The 21,852-nt window shown below is 37.6% G+C and overlaps 1 protein-coding gene across 5 annotated transcripts in view; it reads left to right on the top strand.

Annotated features, from left to right (window-relative positions):
• nrxn3a (neurexin 3a) overlaps positions 1-21,852 on the top strand; it is a 275,340-nt gene that overhangs the window by 234,838 nt on the left and 18,650 nt on the right. For 3 of the 5 annotated variants that reach the window (XM_041812741.1, XM_041812742.1, XM_041812739.1), the window contains 5 exons: positions 1,704-1,885; positions 3,858-4,029; positions 7,512-7,601; positions 10,009-10,316; positions 12,903-12,993. In XM_041812741.1, coding sequence (XP_041668675.1) covers positions 1,704-1,885; positions 3,858-4,029; positions 7,512-7,601; positions 10,009-10,316; positions 12,903-12,993 — 843 coding nt within the window. The remainder of the gene's footprint in view (positions 1-1,703; positions 1,886-3,857; positions 4,030-7,511; positions 7,602-10,008; positions 10,317-12,902; positions 12,994-21,852) is intronic. The other 2 variants (XR_005993299.1, XM_041812740.1) reach the window with 1 other exon arrangement.

Below are 21,852 nucleotides of genomic sequence, written 5' to 3'. Positions count from 1 at the left end.
TATTGAGTGTTGTTTTTGTTGATGGGACTCTTCCATTTAAAACTACAAAAAAAAAATAAAAAATAAAAAATAAAAAATCCATCCAGTTGGATGAATTCACAGGGCATGCACTTTCAGATTCAACCAATAGAGAAGAACACAGAGAGCATAGATGAGCATCAAGTCTCATAAGTCATCTGTCCTTTGTCAAGCCAGAATTATTTTTTAGGACAGTATTTCTGTTAGGATAGTATATGCAGTATTTCTAAAACATTTTTTCTGGTACCCACTCTCCACAAGGTACAAGCTATTGCGACTTGGTTGCTCATTAAGTCTGCCTTCTGCACTGTCCTTGACTGGTTGGTTGGTCCTGGCCTGTTGTTTTTTTTTTTTTTTTTTTTTTACAAGCCTGGTAGAGCCACTTAACCTGTGTCACCTAGGCTGTCTTCATGCTTTGACCCGCTGGGCCTTCAGTGGCTGTCTGGTCTGAACAATGTGTTACTTTTTCATTTGCCAAGCCTGTAATGTGAGCTCCTTTGCCATCCTGATAGAGCTTTGTTATGTTTTATTATGATGGAGGGGCTGTCTGTCACATCTTTACGGGCCAATCTGAGCAACTAAACACGTGACAGAGCCCCTACAGAGGTGCGCCGCTGGAAAGCAGTAAACTCCATAGAGAACTGCATAACGCTAACTATGGTGACTGATATGTCAGTACACAACTTTTGTCGTTATTGAAAAGAAAACGACTCAATGCTGTTCTTTGTTCTTCTTTTAACAAAGAAATGTTGCCAAGTTCTGATAAAACTGGCAGCATCAATGCTAATCTTTTCTGCCATAATTGCACTGTCCTTTTTTTACTGCTTGCTTACGTCACAACTCCGCCACATCCGAAAGTACTTCCACTTGACACTGATTGGTCAGGATGAAGGAAAAGTGGGAGTAAGAGGATAGGAAAGGAGAACCATGGGAATCCAACAGCACTTTCCTTAGGTGGATGTTATAACTAGAAACCACAGGCCCATCTCCAGCCTTCCCTTGGTCAGTAAAATCATTGAAAAAGTCGTCTACAATCAACTGCACAATTACTTAACTGTAACAATCTGTATGATGTCAGTGTCTGAAACATTGTTTAAGTTTTTAGTGCATTTACTGTTTGTGTTTTTTATCTTGTGTAAAGCACACTGAGTCTACATTTGTATGAAATGTGCTATACAAATAAAGTTGAACTGAATTGAATTTAAACAGACACTATACAAACAAAACAGCTTCGTTACAGGTTAAAAAACATTGCCAGAGGTGGTGAAGTGGGATTACAGAGGATTTAATTAAACCAATACTGTATAAATATAAACATATATGTATAGAAAGGGTTCCTGTGATGTTTGTGTGAATTTCAGTAAGTTGATTATGATCATTTCAGTCAAAAACGGTCCCATTTTTGTTTAAATTCCAAGAACTTTTACAAATTTAAGGAATATGTTTAGGGATTTTTGGTGCAAAGAGCATAAAAGTGTGCTATAAAAAGTAGAAAGCAAATGAAAAGCTGAATTCTTGTCAGCAGGAGGAATCATGGAAAAACTGCACAGATGTGACAAAACCTTTCATGTGTAGAGCAATGGATTATTATGAATACAGCTCTCCCCTGTCCAGTATGGGCCTTTAACTTTACTTCAGTTGCATTCTAAGTACGATGTGTCATTCTCTCCTTATCCTCTGTTCAGCTGGGACGACGTACATCTTTGGGAAAGGAGGAGGTCTCGTCACGTTCCAGTGGCCGGCCAATGAGAGGCCGAGCACGAGGACAGACAGGCTGACAGTGGGCTTCAGCACATCCCTGAAAGACGGCATCCTGGTCAGGATCGACAGTGCTCCAGGTCTGGGGGACTACCTCATGCTGCACATAGTGAGTATTCTGACTACTTTTATGTTCGTGATTCATTTCTGACTGCCTTTTACTGTTATTTGCACGGTATGCTGCCAGGAATCATGGGCCCCACAAAAAGACATCAATAGTCCCCATTGCCTAAACCAACCCAGTACAACTGTACTTTGAAACGCAGGATTTTGAAGAGGATATAAAATGCTGAATACTTCAAAATATATTATATACAGTATGTGGTTGCTGTGCTATCAAACAGGTGTCAATATGGTTTGAATTTAAACTGAATCATGGATTCCTTGTACTGGGACAACCATTTGTTTTATCTTTTTTTGCATTTTTGTCACACTTAATGTTACAGATCAGTTTTAAATGGTGATTTCCTTTATTGAGGGAAAAAGCCAACCAACCCCCCAACCACACACACACAAAACAAATACAGACCTAATGAATCAAGAAATCACTTAACTAGAACCTGACAAAAGTAGGCTAAAACAGCAACTAGCTGCTATCTAACCAAAAACAAGAACAGATGAGAAACTAAGTTGTTAACATCAATCTGTCTGGAAAGAGTTACAAAGCCATCTTAAGGCTTTGGGACTACAGTGAATCACAGTGAGAGCCATTATCCACAAATGGAGAAAACTAAGAACAGTGGTGATCCTTCCCAGGACAGGGCAGCTAACCAAAAAGAAAGAGCACATTGATGACTAATCCAGGAGGTCACAAAAGAACCCAGAACCACAACCAAAGAACTGCAGGCCTCACTGGCCTCAGTTGAGGTCAAAGTTCATGACTTAACCATGGGAAAAACACGGCAAAAATGGCATCATGGGAGAGTTCCAAGGCCAAAACCACTGCTGACAACAAAGAACACAAAGGCTCGTCTCACATTTGCCAAGAAACATCTTGATGATCCCCAAGACTTTTGGAGAAATATTCTGTGGACTGACGAGACAAAAGCTGAACTTTTTGGAAGGTGTGCGGCCCGTTACATCTGGAGTAAAAATAACACAGCATTTGATAAAAAGAACATCATGCCAACAGTCAAACATGGTGGTGGCAGTGTGATGGTCTGGGGCTGCTTTGCTGCCCCAGGACCCAGACCACTTACTGTGATTGATGGAACAATGAATTCTGCTTTCTACCAGAAAATCCTGAAGGTCAACGTCCGACCATCAAGCTCAAGAGCGCTAAGGTTATGCAGCAGGACAACGACCAGAAACATACCAGCAAGTCCACCTCTGAATGGCTTAAAAAAACCACACACAATGGTTTTGGAGTGGCCAAGTCAAAGTCTGGACTTAAATCTTACTGAGATGCTGCGGCATGGCCTTAAACAAGCAGTTCATGCTGGAAAACCCTCCAATATGGCTGAGTTAAAACAATTCTGCAAAGAAGAGTGGAACAAAATTCTTCCATAGAGATGTGAAAGACCAGTTATCCAAATATTTGCTTTCAGTTGTTTCCACCAAGGGTGGTACAACCAGTTATTAGGTTTACTTAGGTTTACACACCGGACCAGGTACATTTATATGGTTTATTCCCCTTAATAAATGAAATCATCATTTAAAAATGTATTTTGTACTTACTTGGGTTATCTTTGTTTAATATTAAAATTTGTTTGATGCTCAGGACGTTACAGATATGACAAATATGCAAAAGAAAAGGAAGGGAGCAAAGGTTTTTCTCTGCACTGTATTGGGGGAGAGTGACAGAAATATCTCTCATGCTGATTGGTTAATAATTTAAAAGATTAAAAAATAATGCCATTATAATTTAGGGCCCTTTTCAGCCAAGGGCTCTTAGAATTGTTCCAGCTTTTCTATCCCATGTGGTTAGACCCTAAACAAATCTCATTTTTAACTTGACCAAAGCATTATTTGTGTTTATTCACTTTTGTATATGAAATATGAAGCATGCATGGTGATTATTACTCCATTGTTATTCCCAAAGAATTCAGTATTTATGGTCAATAACTGTGTTCCTTTTTCAGCAACAAGGTAAAATAGGAGTGACGTTTAACATCGGCACAGTGGACATCAGTGTGCAGGAGAGCAGCACCCCAGTGAATGATGGGAAGTATCACGTGGTGCGTTTCACCAGGAACGGTGGTAACGCTACGCTACAGGTGGATAACTGGTCCATCAATGAACACTTCCCCACAGGTACGACGCTCATTCACATTTCCTGTCTCATAAACATCATCTAAAGGTGTCAGCGGATCTGTTCAGTTCTTTTTTTGTTCTCATCATTGGTGGTTTTAAGCTTCACACATCCTCACACACAAGCTGGTGTTTTTTATTTTTCTTCTTTCAGTTGATTTTGAGTGACTAAATTATACATTACACCTTTGCTCCTCAGACCCTGTCTTTATATTTATTTTTTTGCTGTTTTTCATTTAATATTTAGTGGAATAGGGACAAGTATGAAGTAAGTAAATCAATGCTGTTCACTCCAGCACTTTTAGCCTCAGCTAAATGCAACGTCTACGCTTCAATTAGCCTTTAAAATACAGAAATAAAAACACAAGAGATGTTAAGTGCAAAACAAAGTCAACCACTAAAGAGGCTTGGACAACACAGTATACAAATCTATGAATAAAGCACAGTGAAACAGGAAAAACAAGATGATGAGGTATGATGTGATGTAAGATATGAGCTCTGGGGCCCTCTGCTGGTCTCTAATTGGAACAACAATTAGACTTTGGATGAACTCACTGAATGTAATGGATCTTCATGTCAGCCTTCGCTTCAGCCAGATTTTAGTTTTCTTCCACTCAGGATCTAGTGCATATCTTTTTATGTTTTATTACTCATCCAACATCTCTCTACGTCTCTGCCCTGTAGTCTCATGCCCATATATGGACATTAAGGAGGTGTCCAAGCTTCCTCCTTAAGCTGACTCAAATTAAATGACTCAGTTAACCCCTAAATCACTGATCTTCAACTGGCGGTCCCTGAAAGATCATTAAATTCAGAAAAGGAGGAAAAGAAGATGTTGAGGTTTTAAGAGTATACTTTGGCGTTAAATGTCTGCAGCTGTTAAATCCATCCCACAAGCAATTAACATTGAAATAGTTTTTGACTGACTTGATAGTTGATCTGTTTTTACAGAAATTTACTGTCATAATTAGCCGATTTTTAAAAAAGTATCAAGGTTGGCAGAAGTGCTGCAAGAATGACCAGAGAAAGTGGTGAAAAGGGATTAGAGAGTAGCAAAAATAGGTGGTAAGTGGCAAAATGGGTTGTGGAGTGCCACAAAGGGACAGAAATTGGCAGAAAAAGTTAGACTACATTACATTTTAGTCTAGTTTTAGTCATCTTGATGAAAACTAAAGTTACTTTTGTCAGTTTTAGTCATCACAGATCTAATTTTGTTAGCCTTAGTCTAGTTTTTGTCATGGAGAAAAAGGCTGTCGACAAACATTTTTAGTCGTAGTTTTAGTCGACAAAATTAACACTGCAACAGAGTGTGTTAACCTGCTTTAAAGAGTGGAGATAGTTGTGCATTAATAAAATCCATATACAGAGACACAGAGACGGCTTACTGCCATGACAGGATCTTCAATACAAAGTGCCACATTTCTAAATCACATTTAAAATTGATGTTCTACTGTTTACAAGAGGGGACTGAAGTTTAAAGGCCAGAGAATTAGATATTCAGTGGATCCAGTTAGTGTGATGATGCCTGCATTCTGTTTGGACACGGTGCAAAGGAAGAGTGGGTCTGTTTTTTCCTCCATTAAAAAAACACAAAGTTGAGCTCGTGTTGTAATCGTGTTTGCACGCTGACGCAAAAACTTTTGTTCCACATTATTTTGTTTGGAACAAGTTCAATTTTATCTGAATTTTTGCATCAGTTCCAGCCATTTAGATGGCTTATCAATGATTCAGATCATAACAGAGGCTGAATTAAAAAGTTCTTCTCCATCTCACCAATATGGCACAGTGCTACAATTCTTGAGTGTGTCCTGTATGAAGCGCTCTATCAGGATGGATGGATCCAGCGTGATTTTAGATTTTAGAGGAGTGACAGAGCCACAAGGAACAGTACAAAACAATTAGCCACATTCTACAAATAATCACAGTGAGTGCAAATAAAAACCAAATGGACACAGTCAGCAAAGTGATGTTTTTCAGATTACGGATCTGAAAGAAATGCATCCAAACATCACAGACTCAGTGTGTGAAGACTTTAAGATTTTAAAATCTTTGGAAATTATTGGTGAGCTTAACATTTTAAAGTATTTAGATCACACATTTAGGAGGATAAAATCATAATAGCACTGTCCAGTGACATATAAGTATGCACACATACTGTATACTGTATTTTTAAGCTGACATGCATAGATGCTTTGATGAATACAGGGCCACCTTGATCTGACCCAGGGGTTCCCAAACTTTTCAGCCCAAAATAACAGAGTCAGAGACCGGGGACCCCACCTTCCTTAGAAGTGGTTTCAGCGTACAATGTTAAACACAGAATTGTGAAAAAAAAAATTACGTTTTACTTACATTAGGCACAAATCTCACCTAATAGCTATGTTTTTATTTCAAATTGAAATCATTATAACAATATTGTTTACAATAATTGATCAAATATACATCTTTAAACCGTATTAAATTTCTCCTTTTTTTTTAAAAGCATCCCACGACCCCCCTTCAGTGTCTCATGACCCCCCACTTTGGGAACCACTGATCTAAGCAGTGATTTAATCATGTCTTTTTATTTCACATTTACATCAGTTGCTGTTTTTGTGACATTTTTAGGTCAAAAATAATTTTCCTCTCAAAGCTGCCGGTGTCTTTAAGAGTAGACAGGTCTGTGGAACATTTAACAGTGAAATATGACGGAGGAGATCGCTGACCTGTTAATGACAATGCACTCTCTGACCCGTGTCCCATGACAGAATCCACAGTTATAACTTCACACGGGGATAATAAAGGTCATAAGATTGCTCCTGAACATACTGTAGGTCCATGTCTGTACTGGCCGTACTGCTTCCCCTCTCTCATGTCTGAGAACGAGAGCAGAAATGTGTTCACACAGCGGTGTGCGTCTGAACATGAGAGGAAAGAGGAAAAGACTCCGTGGATCCTAGAGAAGCACACGCATGAAACTATCTTTTAAGCCTGTGGCTGTGCACAGGAGCTTCTTAAATCCTTGATTTCAACATGTTATTACATTCATAGCTGAAGTTCTCTTTGATGGATCGCAGCCCAGGTTGTCTTCCTGGACAAGTCTATAATCATCATTTTCTTCCTCTCTTATGGTCATTACCCTGCATGTCTAAACACTTTATACAGTTGGCTGTAACCAGCTTTCTAGCTGAAAAAAAAAACATTTTATAAAAGTGGAGATAAGGGCTACTTTATGGAATACAACATTCACCCAAATATTTCTCATTTTTTTATTTATTTATTTATTTTTTCCCAGTTCTCCACTGACGCTTTTGTTTGTTTTCTTTATTTTATTACTACTAAAAAAAAAAAAACATATAAAGTCAATTTTATTACAGATTTTTCTTAATCTAAATGACTAATAAAACTGAAATCTCCAGTTAAAGTCTTTTAAACATGTCGTAAATGCTGTATAACATGTTGATGATCCATAAATGTTCTTATAAATGTCTTCTTAAACTTTAAAGGGAACAGCGACATTGAGCGATATCAAATGGCCAATAAGAAAATTCCTTTCAAATACGCCAGACCAGTAGAAGAGTGGCTACAAGAGAAAGGTAACTTTAAAGCATCATGGTTTTATACTTATATTTTCTTTTCTTCATACTTAGATAATGCTAAATCTTGAGTCTGAATGCTGGTCATTATAAAAGCTAAATTATGATTCCTCTTCCTGCAAGTTACCACAATAAAAGCATGAATACGAATGCTTGCATGCAGCTTCAAATGGAGCTAAGTGTTGGCATAAAATATTTACTAAACCAGAGAAATAAATGAATGCAATTAAATACACTGATAAATTGTTAAATAATCGTGTATAATCCTGAATAAATGCACAACATATTCACATTTGTTTGGCTGCAGATTCTGAGGGTCTTGTATTTATTGTGCAAAGGCAATGAGTGCAAAGTGTAAGACACAATGACTATGCATGTTTGTCATTTTAACCTCGTATGATACTAGTGAAAACCAAACAGCATGAATAAATAGACGCCCAATATTGGGTAACATCCTGTATTCAATCAGTAAAAGTTGCGGGTAAATTCCAGCACACCATCCTAATAATACAAAAGCATTTTTACATTTCAGTACCAATTGTACAATTCACACAGTTTAGGAGTTTTCCTGCAAATTTTTCCTTAAAAATATGTTTAATTTTGAAGATCTGGAACTTACTATTGATAATCAATAAAATGGAGATCGTATCATGTTAAAACACTTGCACTGGTTGCTGCTGTCCAATAAAATAAGAGCCTCAAGTTGTGTTTCCACCAAGCCAAGTCAAGCTGGGGCTGTACCACAAAGAGAGATCAACACAGACAGGCTTTCCTTTTGCAAAGCGTAAAGTCCCTGTAAAGCAGTGGTTCTCAACTGGTCTGGCCTCAAGACCCACCAGTCTGTCTTACGACAGATCGTGATCCAAGTTTCCAAAACATTTTCAACAGTTCATGTTTAGTTAACTAAATATGTTGCAGTTTGGAGCATGATTGTTCAAAAACACCTGATATGAAAAGAGAAATGGGACCAAACTGACAAATTTTATACCCTCTTTCCCCATCATTATGTATCAATTTTTGCCAGTTTTCCAGAAAACTTGTGAAATTACTTCATTGTTATGGGAAAAGTCGCGATTTATTGCAAAAAGAGGAGATAAAATAGTTGAAATATTGAGCAAACATTTAAATGTGTCCAATTTCACAGTAAAACAGGGTAAGGTAAAAGGTATCGATGCATGTCCAATAAGGACTTCAGGACTTTTGCCACCTTTTTTTAGACACCTAGTCGCGACCCACTGAAAACTGTTCTGTGACCCAATTTTGGGTCCCAACCCACCAGTTGAGAACTACTGCTGTAAAGCAAAATCCAAAATTTGTTTTAACACACTAGATATGTTGGAATAAGGTTGCTGCAAGCAAAAACACTGAGATCTATGTGTGACTGAATTTTAACCTGTGACTATTAGAAAGTTTTTCACTTCTTCCCTGGCTGGGTTTAATTTGGGCAGGACAAATATCTGAGCCCATGACATCACGACTGCTATAGGGAATAACCCCGCCCCCCTAATGCTATAATGATATGTAAGTTCATTTGGTCACGGGGCAGGGTCATTAGCATTCTCTATCTTTTTACTTGAACCAGATGCAGCAGGACGAATTGAATTGAATCGAATTAATTTATACTACATTCATCCTTGGTCCTGGATGGTTAAAGGAAGCAAACTGTGACTGTCTCTCTCAAAGCAGCTACAGTTTAATCCCTCATGTCAGTTAGCGTCCGATGCTGAAGTTTAGTTAAGTATCTGATAGATGCATTCTGTTCCTGCCAAATCTGTCACGATAAAAGCCTCCAATGCTAATCATCACTGAAGACTTAGTTTGAAGAGTTGGTTGCCGTTTGTTTGTGACAACAGCGCCCCTATCGAGCAGAGGTTGTAGGTGTTCGATGGTTTGGTCCATTTGACCAAGAGCAGTGTGAATGCGAACCAAACCAAAGGAAAGTGCAACGATGTTACAAATTCCATTCCTGATAGTCCCCCAGACTATCAGGTGTAGAAACCACCTAAGTATCATGGAAAACTTGGACTTTAGGATCAGCAAACTAGACCTGTCTGTTAATCTCACTTCGTGGTACAGCCCCCTGCTTCAGTAGTCCAGTAAAGTTTGGTACAGTGAACCCTGACTTTGTTTGGGCTGACCTTACTCTTATTTGGTAGGCAGCAGTGTGTCTGGCTCCACCCTACAGGTCAGATTGGTGCACTTGGTACTCCAACAGAAAGGTGCCATTAAGAGTTACTTTTCCCACTGCCTAACCCTAAATGATGGAAACATAAAAGATTTAGTACCAAATCAAACTGAACTGAACCAGGCATCTTGGTGGAAACGCACCATTATTACCATTTGTGCACCTTAAACTGTATGCCGTATATTTTCTGTCATATATTTTACATGTGGATGTCTCCTCCAGGACGGCAGCTTACAATTTTCAACACCCAAGCAACAGTGGTAATTGGAGGTAGTGATCGCGGGCGGCCCTTTCAGGGTCAGCTCTCAGGTCTTTATTACAACGGCCTGAAGGTGCTGGGCATGGCCGCCGAGGGTAACCCTAACATCAAGATTAACGGCAGTGTGAGGTTGGTAGGTGACGTACCCAGTGGAGGAGGCTCAGCCAGGACGACGGCCATGCCTCCAGAGATGTCCACTACCTTCATTGAGACAACCACCATGATGTCAACAACAACCACAAGGAAACACAGATCGTCTTCAACTACACAGGTGGGGAACTAAAACTGAGAAAGTTCAACATAACAAGCACTATCATACACCTATCATGGGTCATGTTTTTGTGGCAGTGAACTGATAGCAGTAGTCACAGATATTATCCCGGCTGTACAGTCACTGCTAAATTTACATACAGTACGTGAGGAAAAACCAGTGCCATGGAAGCTCAACCTGCTAGCTACAGTGGTGAATAAATAAAGGTAGCATGTAAGAGTGATTCTTGATGGACAACAGCTCAGATTGAGTCCCCTGGTCTCCTGCAAGTTTCCCTTTGACATTTCAAGAATGGAGCCAGACCTACACAGTCACTATCCAACTGGCTGTGATGTAATGTCAAAGATCCAGCTGTGGACACTGTAACTTGATGCATTCACCACATATTGTAGCTCTATTAAAGCTCCGTTTATCCAAAGACAAACATGATGTTTCTATATAGGTCTATATAATAACAGTCCCCATTTGTTAGGTTGCTTGAATGCTTTTATTATGAAAGAGCCATATCAGAAAAATCGCATGTTAACACTTTAAATGTTTTTACAAGAAACATACTGTCTTTATAAAGTGTTGTAATACATTTATCATACCTACAGACCCAATTTAAGGGGTGAACCTTGCACAATCTTCTTCCAACAAAACTTGGGACACGGTGTAGAATATAAATACAAACAGCATGCAATGACTTTCAAATGTCATAAACCTGTATCTTATTCACAATGGAACATCAACAACTTATCACATGTTGAAAAGAAGACATTTTACTATTGCATGAAAATTATGAGCTCATTTTTTTTTATTTGATGGCAGCAACACATCCCAAAAAAAGTAAGAACAGGTCCATGTTTACTATTTTGTAGCATCTTCTTTTAACGACAGTTTGTAGATGTCTGGGAAGTGAGGAGACTAGTTGCTGGAGTTTTTAGAAGAGGAATGTTGTCCCATTCTTGTCTGATGTAGGATTCCAGCTGCTCAACAGTCTTAGCCTTCTTTGCCACATTTTTTGTTTTCAATTGGTGAATGGTCTGGTCTGCAGGCAGGCCAGTTCAGCACCCAGACCCTTCTACTGTGAAGCCATGATGTTGTGATGATGTGTATGTTGATTTGCATTGTCTTGTTGAAATATACAAGGCCTTTCCTGAAATAGACATTGCCTGGATGGGATCATACATCCCATGCTGTGGCATGACCTCAAGAGAGCGATTCACTGGAACTGAAACAGTTTTGTAAAGAGGAATGGTCCAAAAGTCGTCCTGACCGTTGTGCAGGTCTGAACTGCAACTACAGGAAACGTTTGGTTGAGGTTATTGCTGCCAAAGGAGGGTCAACCAGTTATTAAATCCCAAGGTTCACATACTGCACTGTGAATGTTTAAATGTTTTGTTCAATAAAACCATGAAAACATATCATTTTTGTGCAGTATTAGTTTAAGCAGACTGTGTTTGTCTATTGTTGTGACTTAGATTAAGATCAGAACACATTTCATGACCAATTTATGCAGAAATCCAAGAAATCTCAAAGGGTTCACATACTTTTTCTTGCAACAGTATGTTGCTTAAACCTTTATATACTTGTCAGCATTCATAGTCCTGTTCCAGATGTGTAAGCTGCCCATGCTATAGGCACTATTGCAACCCCATACCATCAGAGAAGCAGGCTTTAGAATTATGGGCTCATAACAAGCTGGGCAAACCCTTTCCTTTTTAGCCCACAGAGGATGGCGTCTGTGCCATGCAAAAAGAATTTCAAATTTTGATTCATCTGTGACCACGGAAAAGTTTTCCATTTTGCCTCAATGAGTTTTGGCCCAGGGAAGACAGCAGCGTTTCTGGATCGTGTTAACATATGACTTCCTTTTCATGATACAGCTTTAACTGGAATTTGTGGATGACTCAGCAAACTGTGTTGACAGATGACAGATTTCTGGAAGTGTTCCTGAGCCCATGCAGTGATTTCCAGGAGAGAATGTTTTCATTGCTGTGCCACCCAAGGGCCCAAAGACTACGAACATCCAGCAGTGATGTTTGGCGTTGTCACAAGAGCTTTCTCCTGATTCCCTGAATCTTTAGATGATATTATGATCTGATGATTTTGAGGTCTTTGTGATTATAAATTGAGGACTTTTAATCTTAAAATGCTCCACAATGTTTAGATGCAATTCTTCACAGATTGGTAAACCTCTGCCTTTCCTTATTTCTGGGCTAATTAATTACAAAATCCTCCTCTAGCTGTTTTCAGTTGTACCAGTATACTAGCACCTTATATCTTACTCAGCACTCCAACTTTTCTGGAATTGAGGTTGTATATTTAAGGCTCATTTGCTCTGTGTTAAAAAGAAAGAGGAATAAGGACGTTTTGTTTGTACTCTGCGTTCATTTGGCCCAGGTTTTTTGAAACTTACAGACAGGACCAAATATTGCAATTTGGGGCAGTGTTGAGCAGTGAGGCCATCAGTTCATCATTAGAATTTAAACTAGCCTCCTATAAGACTCTTGCATAATTAATTCATCAATTTTTTTCCTTCTCTTTGTCTTCTCTTTATTTTTCTTTGCTGCGACTTGGATGACCAACACCCCACCTATGCAGCATTCGACAGATGAAATTGTGTCGTCTGCAGAGTGTTCGAGTGATGACGAGGACTTGGAGGAGTGTGAAACGAGCCGTCCAGGTAGGCTAGGTTAGTTTGCATTTGCTTGCTTTCTCTGTGCTTTCACTCATCTGCACCCGAGGATCCAGGCATCCTCAGAGCATCACAGCCCCATGGTTACAACAAGTGTAACTTCATTCAACAGTGAGCGTAAGGATACTTGTCATGGCAAGCTGCCCTACACACGAGTTAATCCATAAAAACACTGAGTTTTAACTTTTCATTTAAATGAAAGCATTGCAATGGTAGAACAGATATACTGATGTTGATTTAGTATGTTGCTGACACAGAGCACCATCAATAACATGAGCTACACTTGAACATGGGGTCTTTATAAAGTGGTCAACATGGTCGCCAGTACACATACAAACTTTGCCGGCTGAGGGGGATAAAAGGGGTCAGTACATGTCATCACAAATGTGCAAAATTTGTATGATGGTGAACCATGTTTTCTGCACTGATGCTGCAAAATGTACCACATCGTGTTTGGGTCCACCACTCCTGCCATTTACAGCTTTTCATTTAAAACAAACATTTTGACATTTTGTACATTTATTTTTGGTTTCTGCTAAGACTCATTGTGTTGGCTAGACCCAGTCATGTATTTGCTTTTGTTTTTTCATTTGTGATTTTTCACATTAGACGCTCACATCAGAACATGTGATAGAGAACAGATATCATTGAATTTCTGTGTACAGGTTTTTTCCTTTTTTTGGGTCATACTTTTGCTTTTAGGTGTACTTGTTATTCTGTCTTTTTTGTATCTAAATATGAAAAATTCAAAAATGTTTAAGAAATGTGATAACCTAAAGTAAAGGTTTGAAAAAAAGTGGGAATTTCCAAATGTAATGGTACAATTTTTGGTAGGAAACAGCAGAAAGCCACATTGTTACATGTGAAAGGTATTTAAATTCAAATATATTCATGTATTTAAGAGCTTACTTTGAACAAATGCAACATGATCTTTTAAAAAAGGTTGCTTTAATGATCTGAAAAGTTTGATAATGGAGATAAAGATGTCAAATCCATGTAAAACCCCTTTATGCACTTAAACACAGTCTTCTCTACAAAAAGCACATTCTGAATTTTTGTTCAAACTAACAAAAGACAAAAATTTACACATTATTATTTGAGCTTCTGCTCCTGCATCTCAAATATTGTTGATGACCTCTGCAAATAAAACGTCATGGTTTTATAGAAATTGGTGAAACAATCACAAGCTCCAAACATGAGGGTTGATGATTTCAGGAAACAGTAGCTGCGTTCCCATTACCCTTAGAAATGCGCAAATCTAAATAGTGCAGTAAAAAACTGGTAATGGTAACACATGAATTTCAAAAAACCTCTCAATTATCACTAAAAAGTTTTTATGGCCTCATGAGAAGGATTTTCAGACATTTAAACACAGGAATATATCACGAAAGTGCAATGGAAAAACTTTTTCTGCATTTAAAAGTCACAAGACGTAATATACAGTGTCACATGACCAGTTCCGAGTTAACATAGCGTGGTTTGTGAGGACAGAAGAAGAGACCGACATCATACTTATATCCTTATACAATGCGTTTGGCATACATACGGACTCTGAACTATCATCCTTTGCCTTCGTCTTTTGTTCAAAATTGTCATGGCAACCGCTGTACAATAACTGTACTAACACGCAACAGGTTTTTAACGTCCAGCTTCCTTCATTAAAAAAAAAAAAAAAAAAGATTCTAGGCCTTAGTAATAGTTAAGCTTTATTTTGGGGTAAAGTTTAACTAAATTAAATCAAATCCAATGTCATTTAATCATTATAGCTAAAAAAAATGTAAATATGCTTCATATAAACTCAATTTTAAAAAAACTTAACATAAATTTTTTAAGGGAAGTGTAACTTAATTACATCAAATTAAATGTTATTCAGTAATAATATCTAAACCAAATGTAAATATGCTTTGAATAAACTCAATTAAAACAATTTGAGTTAACTCTATATGATCAGATGGGTTTACTCTAACTTTCACTGAAAGGGGGCGAAGTAGGGATGTTCGGATACCATTTTTTTCCTTGCTGAAACCATTCTGATACCAAGGTGTCAGGTATCGGCTGATACCGAGTACTGATCTGATACCAGTGTGAACTTTCTGGGCTGACTGTGCAGACTAGCAAATTATTTTAGACCTATATTTGACTCAACAAATAGAATCATAATGTACAGCATCTCTGTGACCCTAGAGTTGTTTTGTCTTAAAGTTGCCAAGACCAATACCTGTATTTTAAGCAGTATCTGGCATATTTCTGATACTTGTATCGGAATCGGAACAACCCTAAGGCAGAGCACATATATGAAACCACTTATAAATAAAGTTTTGAAAACAGTGTTTATGTCTGATTGAAAAGGACAATAAAGTTTCAGTAATCATTTAGAAGGCTTGCTAAAGATTATTATGAGACAAAAATAAGCAGAAATACATTTATTTTAAATTGAGATCCTCTTGCACAGCCCAGGTTGTCAGGTGCTGGTCGGTAGCAGATTCATTAAGTCAAATACATTTATTTTACTTTACTTTTTTTAATTCAACCTTTATTTAACCAGAAGAAAAACTCATTGAGATTAAAAATTTCTTTTCAGGAGTGTCCTGGCAAAGATAGGCAGCAGCACAGTCAAATAACACAGTCACAGATGACCTTTGACATGTGACCTTTATGGTGGTGCAGTGGTTAGTGCTGCTGCCTCTCAACAAGGTTCTGGGTTTGCTTCCGCTCAGGAATGTGTATTTAAATTAACAAATAAAGTTTATGTGAAGGATCAACTTAAGTTTACATGTAGTAACTAAATTAACACTTAGCCTTTATATGCGAGATTTCACAGCTCTAATTCTTTAATTATTTCAGGCTCTCTATACAAGGTCTTAGGCTTTACTCTAATGTAGTATTTTACCTTGAACTAATGTAATAAAGATACATGGAAAATCTAATCTAGTCTAGAGATGCTCTGATGCGTTGGCTCAGCATCAGAACTGGTTGATATCGGTCCTGGTGACGACCATTGACCTTAAAAATAATGTGGTAAAAACAGATTTCAGCAGTCAGTGTATATCTGTTGTGACAAATCACTAAAATGCTGCTATGCCTTCCTGCTAAATCAAATAATTTTTCTGCCCAGTAAATATTCAGGGCAGAGGAAGTCAGCCTTTGGACAAACTCTGATCTGTTTTCATGGCCGAGCCTCAGAGAAGTTTTCATAGAAGAAGTCTAACAGCAAAAGAAGTAACCAAAAACATCTGGACAATGACAATACACTAAATTGTCATTGTAAATATCAAATTTTACAGTGGGTGCATCTGTCAATTGCTGATTTATAAAAAGCAAAATTTAATGTTTAGGAAATGGAAAAAAGAAAAAAAAAAAAATCACATTTAGCAATTAAGATTACAACTTTGATTGGGCAGTGTCCAATTTTTAACACAATTTAACCAGATTTTCCTGCTGTATATTCAGTAGTGGTTAAAATAATTTATTCAATCCTTTAAAAAGCTTCTCTTACCCAGTCAAAAAGCAGTAAAGGAACTTAGCTTTTCTTGTAGCAGTGTTGTTCACACACTTCACTTGTGAATAAGTCCCATTACAAAACTGGATCAGTTTGGTCTTTTAAAGCTCCCTATGTGTGATAGATGCTTCTACTCTCTCTCTTTTCCTCCCACTCGTTCAGGAGTTGTTTAAACATCAATATATATATACAGCTTATACCAGCGGTGTCAAACTCAATCACAGCTGGGGCTGAATTCTGGATTTAGGTCTAGCCTGAGAGCCTACTAGGGTCAACACAATCTTCAACTGTCATATATATCATTTTTTCATTTATATTTAAAAAGCAAATTTATGAGTAGAAAGTTGATATAAGTTTTAAAAGTCAAAATATAAAATAAAATTTGAAATTATGAGTTTAAAAGTCTAAATAAGACTTAAAATTTTGAATTGTAAGTCTGGTAGGTCAAAATATGGTATTAAAAAGCCAAAGCAAGGAGTTAAAAATGTCAAAGAATGAGCTAAGATTCAAGATAATGACTTAAAATTTAAAAATATGACTTCAGTTTAAAACTGTGAATCTAAAAGGTCAAAATATGATGTAAAAAGTCAAAATTATGAATGTAGAACGTTAAAATATGAGAAAAAATTGAAATCATGGGATTAAATAGCCAAAATAATGAGTTGAAAAGGTAAAAGTATGACTTTAGATTTAAAATCGTGAATGTAAAAGATAAAAATATGACATAGAAAGTCCAAATTATGACTTTAAATGGTGAAATTATGAAATAAAAATTCAAAATCATAAGTTTGAAATGCAAAATTAAAAATATAAAATAAAAACACAAATTAATTCTTTCCCTACATTCCTGTCTTTTTATCTAATTTTTCTTACTCTTTACTTTTTCAGACTTTTTATGGCTTAAGGATATTTTTAATAATAAAGTTCAAGTATACATTTTTATACTGGAGGAAATCTGCAGACCTCATACTGATGGGCCAGTTATAATAGAAATATGATATGATCTTACAGGCTGGATATAACCGTTCCATGGGCCGGATTTGGCCCCCGGGCTTGAGTTCGACACCCCTGGCTTATACCAGCCTTTAAAAACAATGAAACCAGACTGAATCAGATTTGACCAACCAGGACACTGAACAGGGGTCCCAAACACATTTTTAAAAAAGGGTTAATCCTCCTGACAGATAGCTACAAAACGCTGGCTTGCAGTTTAATCAGGCACATCCCTAATTATGCATAAAAGAGTAATGAAACGATTGAAAAATGTTTTTTGAAAGTGTGTCGTTTCACCTTTTTCTCTTAAACCAGCTAATCAAAATAATCAAGACTCAAACAATCTTTTCTGTTGACTGGACCAGTCTCAGTTTTCTACCTAACATCCGGCAGCATGAATGTGGCTGCTCGTAGTGCTGTTCTGCTGACTGGCAGGATGTCATCCATCTGAATGGACATTCCCATTTTTTTCCAAAGCCGACGTGAAAGGTTGTGGTGTAAACGGTTAAGAGCTGTGCTGTTTAGCCTGATTCATGGGGATTTGTGAAGAAAGACAAAGACAGGGCCCCAGTCATCCAATCATGTGTTTACACAGAAATTCACACCATTCTAACCCTAACATCGATTTGACGTTGACAGCGGCATGCTTTGATTTACAGTTTTCTTCTGTTGTATCATTTGAAGAGTCAATGCTACTTCCTGTTTGGTTTTGTCTTTTTTAAATTTTGTTACTGAGACATCATCCCCGTCTAGTTCACCAATTTTCCAAAAACGCATTTTTGTATTTTGGCCTAATCATGTGTGGCATGACGTTTTGGTGGGTGATAATTGTGTCTACATTTATCTTGAGGTACCATGCGGCTTTTAGCGAAAGCATCAATATTTCTACAGGAAATACAAAAGGCAAAAGAAATATTTTCCTTCCCTGATCTGGTTGACCTCCAGAAGTTAGTGATCTAAAGTTACAATCTAATTCCTCAGTCTTCCTGATTTGTGTTTAAAAGTGCTTTCAAACCAGTTTTAGGGTTCTATATATTTCTTTTGCCACAATTCTATTTTCCATTTTAATTTTGTCTCTTAAGCCATCATTGGTACCAAAATCATCCAGTCATTCTCCTCAGGGTGATCATTTCTTGGCATGCTTTCGAATTGATCCTGGACTCCAAGCCCATACTTAGACTAACCTCGTTGCTTTGTCTGCATTCAGTTTGAGTTGAAAACCATTTTTTGCAGTTGCAGTGACATCTAACTTACCCCACACGTTCGTTTTGTGTCAGTGTGGCTGTCGTCTGGAGAAGTTATCGAGTGATGCTGTTCTCTGTTGTAAATCTGTCGTGTTCTTTTTTACTTCTGATTAATTTCATAAGATGGCACCAAAGAGGTTCCCAAACACGGTTCAGTGTTTGGTTAGTAAGTGGAGACCATATAAAATACAGCTGTATCTCCTGGCCAGTGAAAAATAATTAGAGCTGTTGGCATTAACACATTAATCGTGATGCTATTAAGGTCTTAGAGTAATGCAATTAACTTTCAAATCCAGATAAATGTGAGCAATTAACTATTTTTAGCTTTTAAGAGCATTGAAGCTAAGGTCAGTGTCCATAACCGCCATTTCATAGAACTTCCACATACCAGCATACAGTTGCTGGGTTATTAAAGTTGACTTCCATTCCTCTCAGTAGTATCCATAATGTCATTTAAAAACAGCCCCAGAGTTTCAGTAGTTAATCGCGATTAATTGCATCCTTTTTATCCCACATTTTAAAATTCCATTATTTTTAATTTAAAACTGTTTCTGTGTGTTTTAAATGGTTTCTACTATAGTTTCTAATGTTTTTCGCACCTTTCTATGCACATCATGAGCGATGCAATTTTCAAATTTTATTCTGAAAAACTGATGTAAAAGCTTGCACTGTCTCACTACATGCTGGAATAAACATGTTTGTGCAAATTATGCATGCGGAAAAAAAGAGCTGCAAAGACAACTGTCTCTTTAACAACTGCCATATCCACACAGCATGAACCCATCCTTTACCCTGAGCTGTATGAAGATGTAGAAATAGGAAATGATTTTTGTTGGCATCAGGAGTAATATATAATCCTATAATAGTGATATCCAGAGTGGCAGGATGAACTCCACTGTCCACACTAAAGGCCTTTGCACATTTTTTTTTTGTCTGAATTGATCTTATAAAAGAAAATCGAGCTCATGTTGTTCTGATCATCTTTGCACACTGACAGCGAAATTTTCATCTGTCATATTTTTTTTTTTTTGGAACAGGCTCGATTCAATGCGAAATTTTGCATCAGTCCAAGTAATTTAAATGGGTGACTAATGATTCAAAACAGTGCTTCCTCCTCACTTGCTCACCCCCGCCAGACCCCTCTTCTCTCTCTCTCTCTTTTTGTTACACCAAATTCTCACTTTAAACACCAAAGTTTGCTCATTTATTGTGTGTATATCAACCATAAGAATATAACAGATAGATGGGTGATTGATGATTCAGAACAGCGCCTGTTGGTTTATTCTGTCTCGCTGGCTCATCTCCACCCAACCCTTACTTCAAACACTAGTTTGCCAGTGTAATATGTGGATATCTGCCATGGAAATATAACAGACAAAGGCATAAGTTTGTAGCCTACTCACAGGTCATAACAGAGACAGAATTAAAAAGTTGCCCTCCATCTGTCCAACTTGGCTCAGCGCTATGACGCATGAATAGATGCTGAATGAAGCTCTCTGTCAGGATGGATCCACCGGGATTTTAAAGGAGTGACAGAGCCACAGGCTTGTAGTACAAAACAATTTGCCACACTACGAATTTTCACAGTGAAAGCAAATAAAAACGCATCAGACCCAGTGTGCAAGGTCCAAGTGCGGGACGTTTTTCGGATTACGGATCAGAAAAAAAAACGCATCTGAAAATAACGGACCCAGTGTGTAAAGACCTTTAGTATCCACAAATCCCAAGTGCAACAGTTGTATCTTCACCTTATTTTATGGTAGATTTGCAAACCTACTACGTGCATACCATACTGTATTAGACAAAACACATGTGCTAACGTGCTCTGACTTAATGTGAAAGCAGACTGGAGGGATAGAGAGTAGTGGAAGTAATCAGGCTCAGGTAAAATAACTCGACTAATGTGAAATTGCCTGTACAGCCCATGTCAGTTGTTTTTGAATGGGTTTTTCTGAACTCGTGACAACCACTGGTCTCCTTTTATCACAGTAAATGAATCAGAGGTGCCATCTTATGAAATTTCTCTATGTTTACTGATTTCCTACATGGAAGAACCATGTGGGTTGCATTAGGCAAAGTAAAGATTCATGAGTCAAAGTCACAGTGGGTTTAAAGCTGGTATCTGTAATATATTAAAGAAGTGAATTTCTGGAGTCTTTGTAATACATTCTGTATAACATTTTGTTGTCACTCCTTCCTGAGGTTATTTACACTCTCTAACTGGTTAAATTTTCCCCTAATGAAACATCCAAGCAGTGTTTTCTACCCGCGACCTTTATTTAGATTTATGCAGGCATGGTAATATCAGCACATGGTACTGCTTTAACTCATTTACTGATTGTTTAAACAATGATTTTAGTATTCTGTTCTGTAGAGTGCTTAACCAGTCTAATTTGCGTGCGTTCAATACAGAATGATGTTTTCTCATACATTAGGGTCAGGGTCCTCTCTTGTTTCTGCACTGGCAGCAACCGTGACATAAATTTCAGAGCATTTAATGTTGCTAGGTGTTAATTTAAGGGTATTTTACCAAGAATCAAAGTAGTATTTACAGCTCTGGATAAAGAAATTGTTCTCTCCAAATAATGAGTCTGGATGCATGAGATATAAAATGGGCCAAACAATCAATATCTGATTTGGGGCTCTCATGCCTGATATTTATGAGTACTGCAATAATGAAGCTGGGCTAATTTTGCTTTCTGAGCAAGCAACACCTATTACTGAGTGCATTTTTGTGCTGAAAACACTGAACTATACTGGTTTATGGAGAAAATGGGTGCTGCCAGTGCAAGTCAACACTGAACCCATGCCTCATGGTCCAATTGAAAGTCTTTAAGGTGACAATGAATTGTTGTTATGAGGTGAAAGTAGTGAGCAAGTGAGGTTTTTTTTTGCCAAAAATGCCATTGTACTTTAAGCCACTTTGGGGAATCGGCTATTTTTTTTTTTTCTGTTAACACATTACATTTACAGCCTTTCTTTTGCTTGCCAACATCATCCTAGTTAACATCACGAATATACTCACTGACCACTTTATTAGGTACACCTGTTCGGCAGCTCATTAAAGCATATAGCTAACCAGCCAATCACATGACAGAAATTCAGGAATATAGACATGGT

The sequence above is a fragment of the Cheilinus undulatus genome, linkage group 18 (genome assembly GCF_018320785.1).
Source record: "Cheilinus undulatus linkage group 18, ASM1832078v1, whole genome shotgun sequence".
Taxonomy (NCBI): Eukaryota; Metazoa; Chordata; class Actinopteri; order Labriformes; family Labridae; genus Cheilinus; species Cheilinus undulatus.
This window is presented reverse-complemented; position numbering and strand designations above follow the sequence as displayed.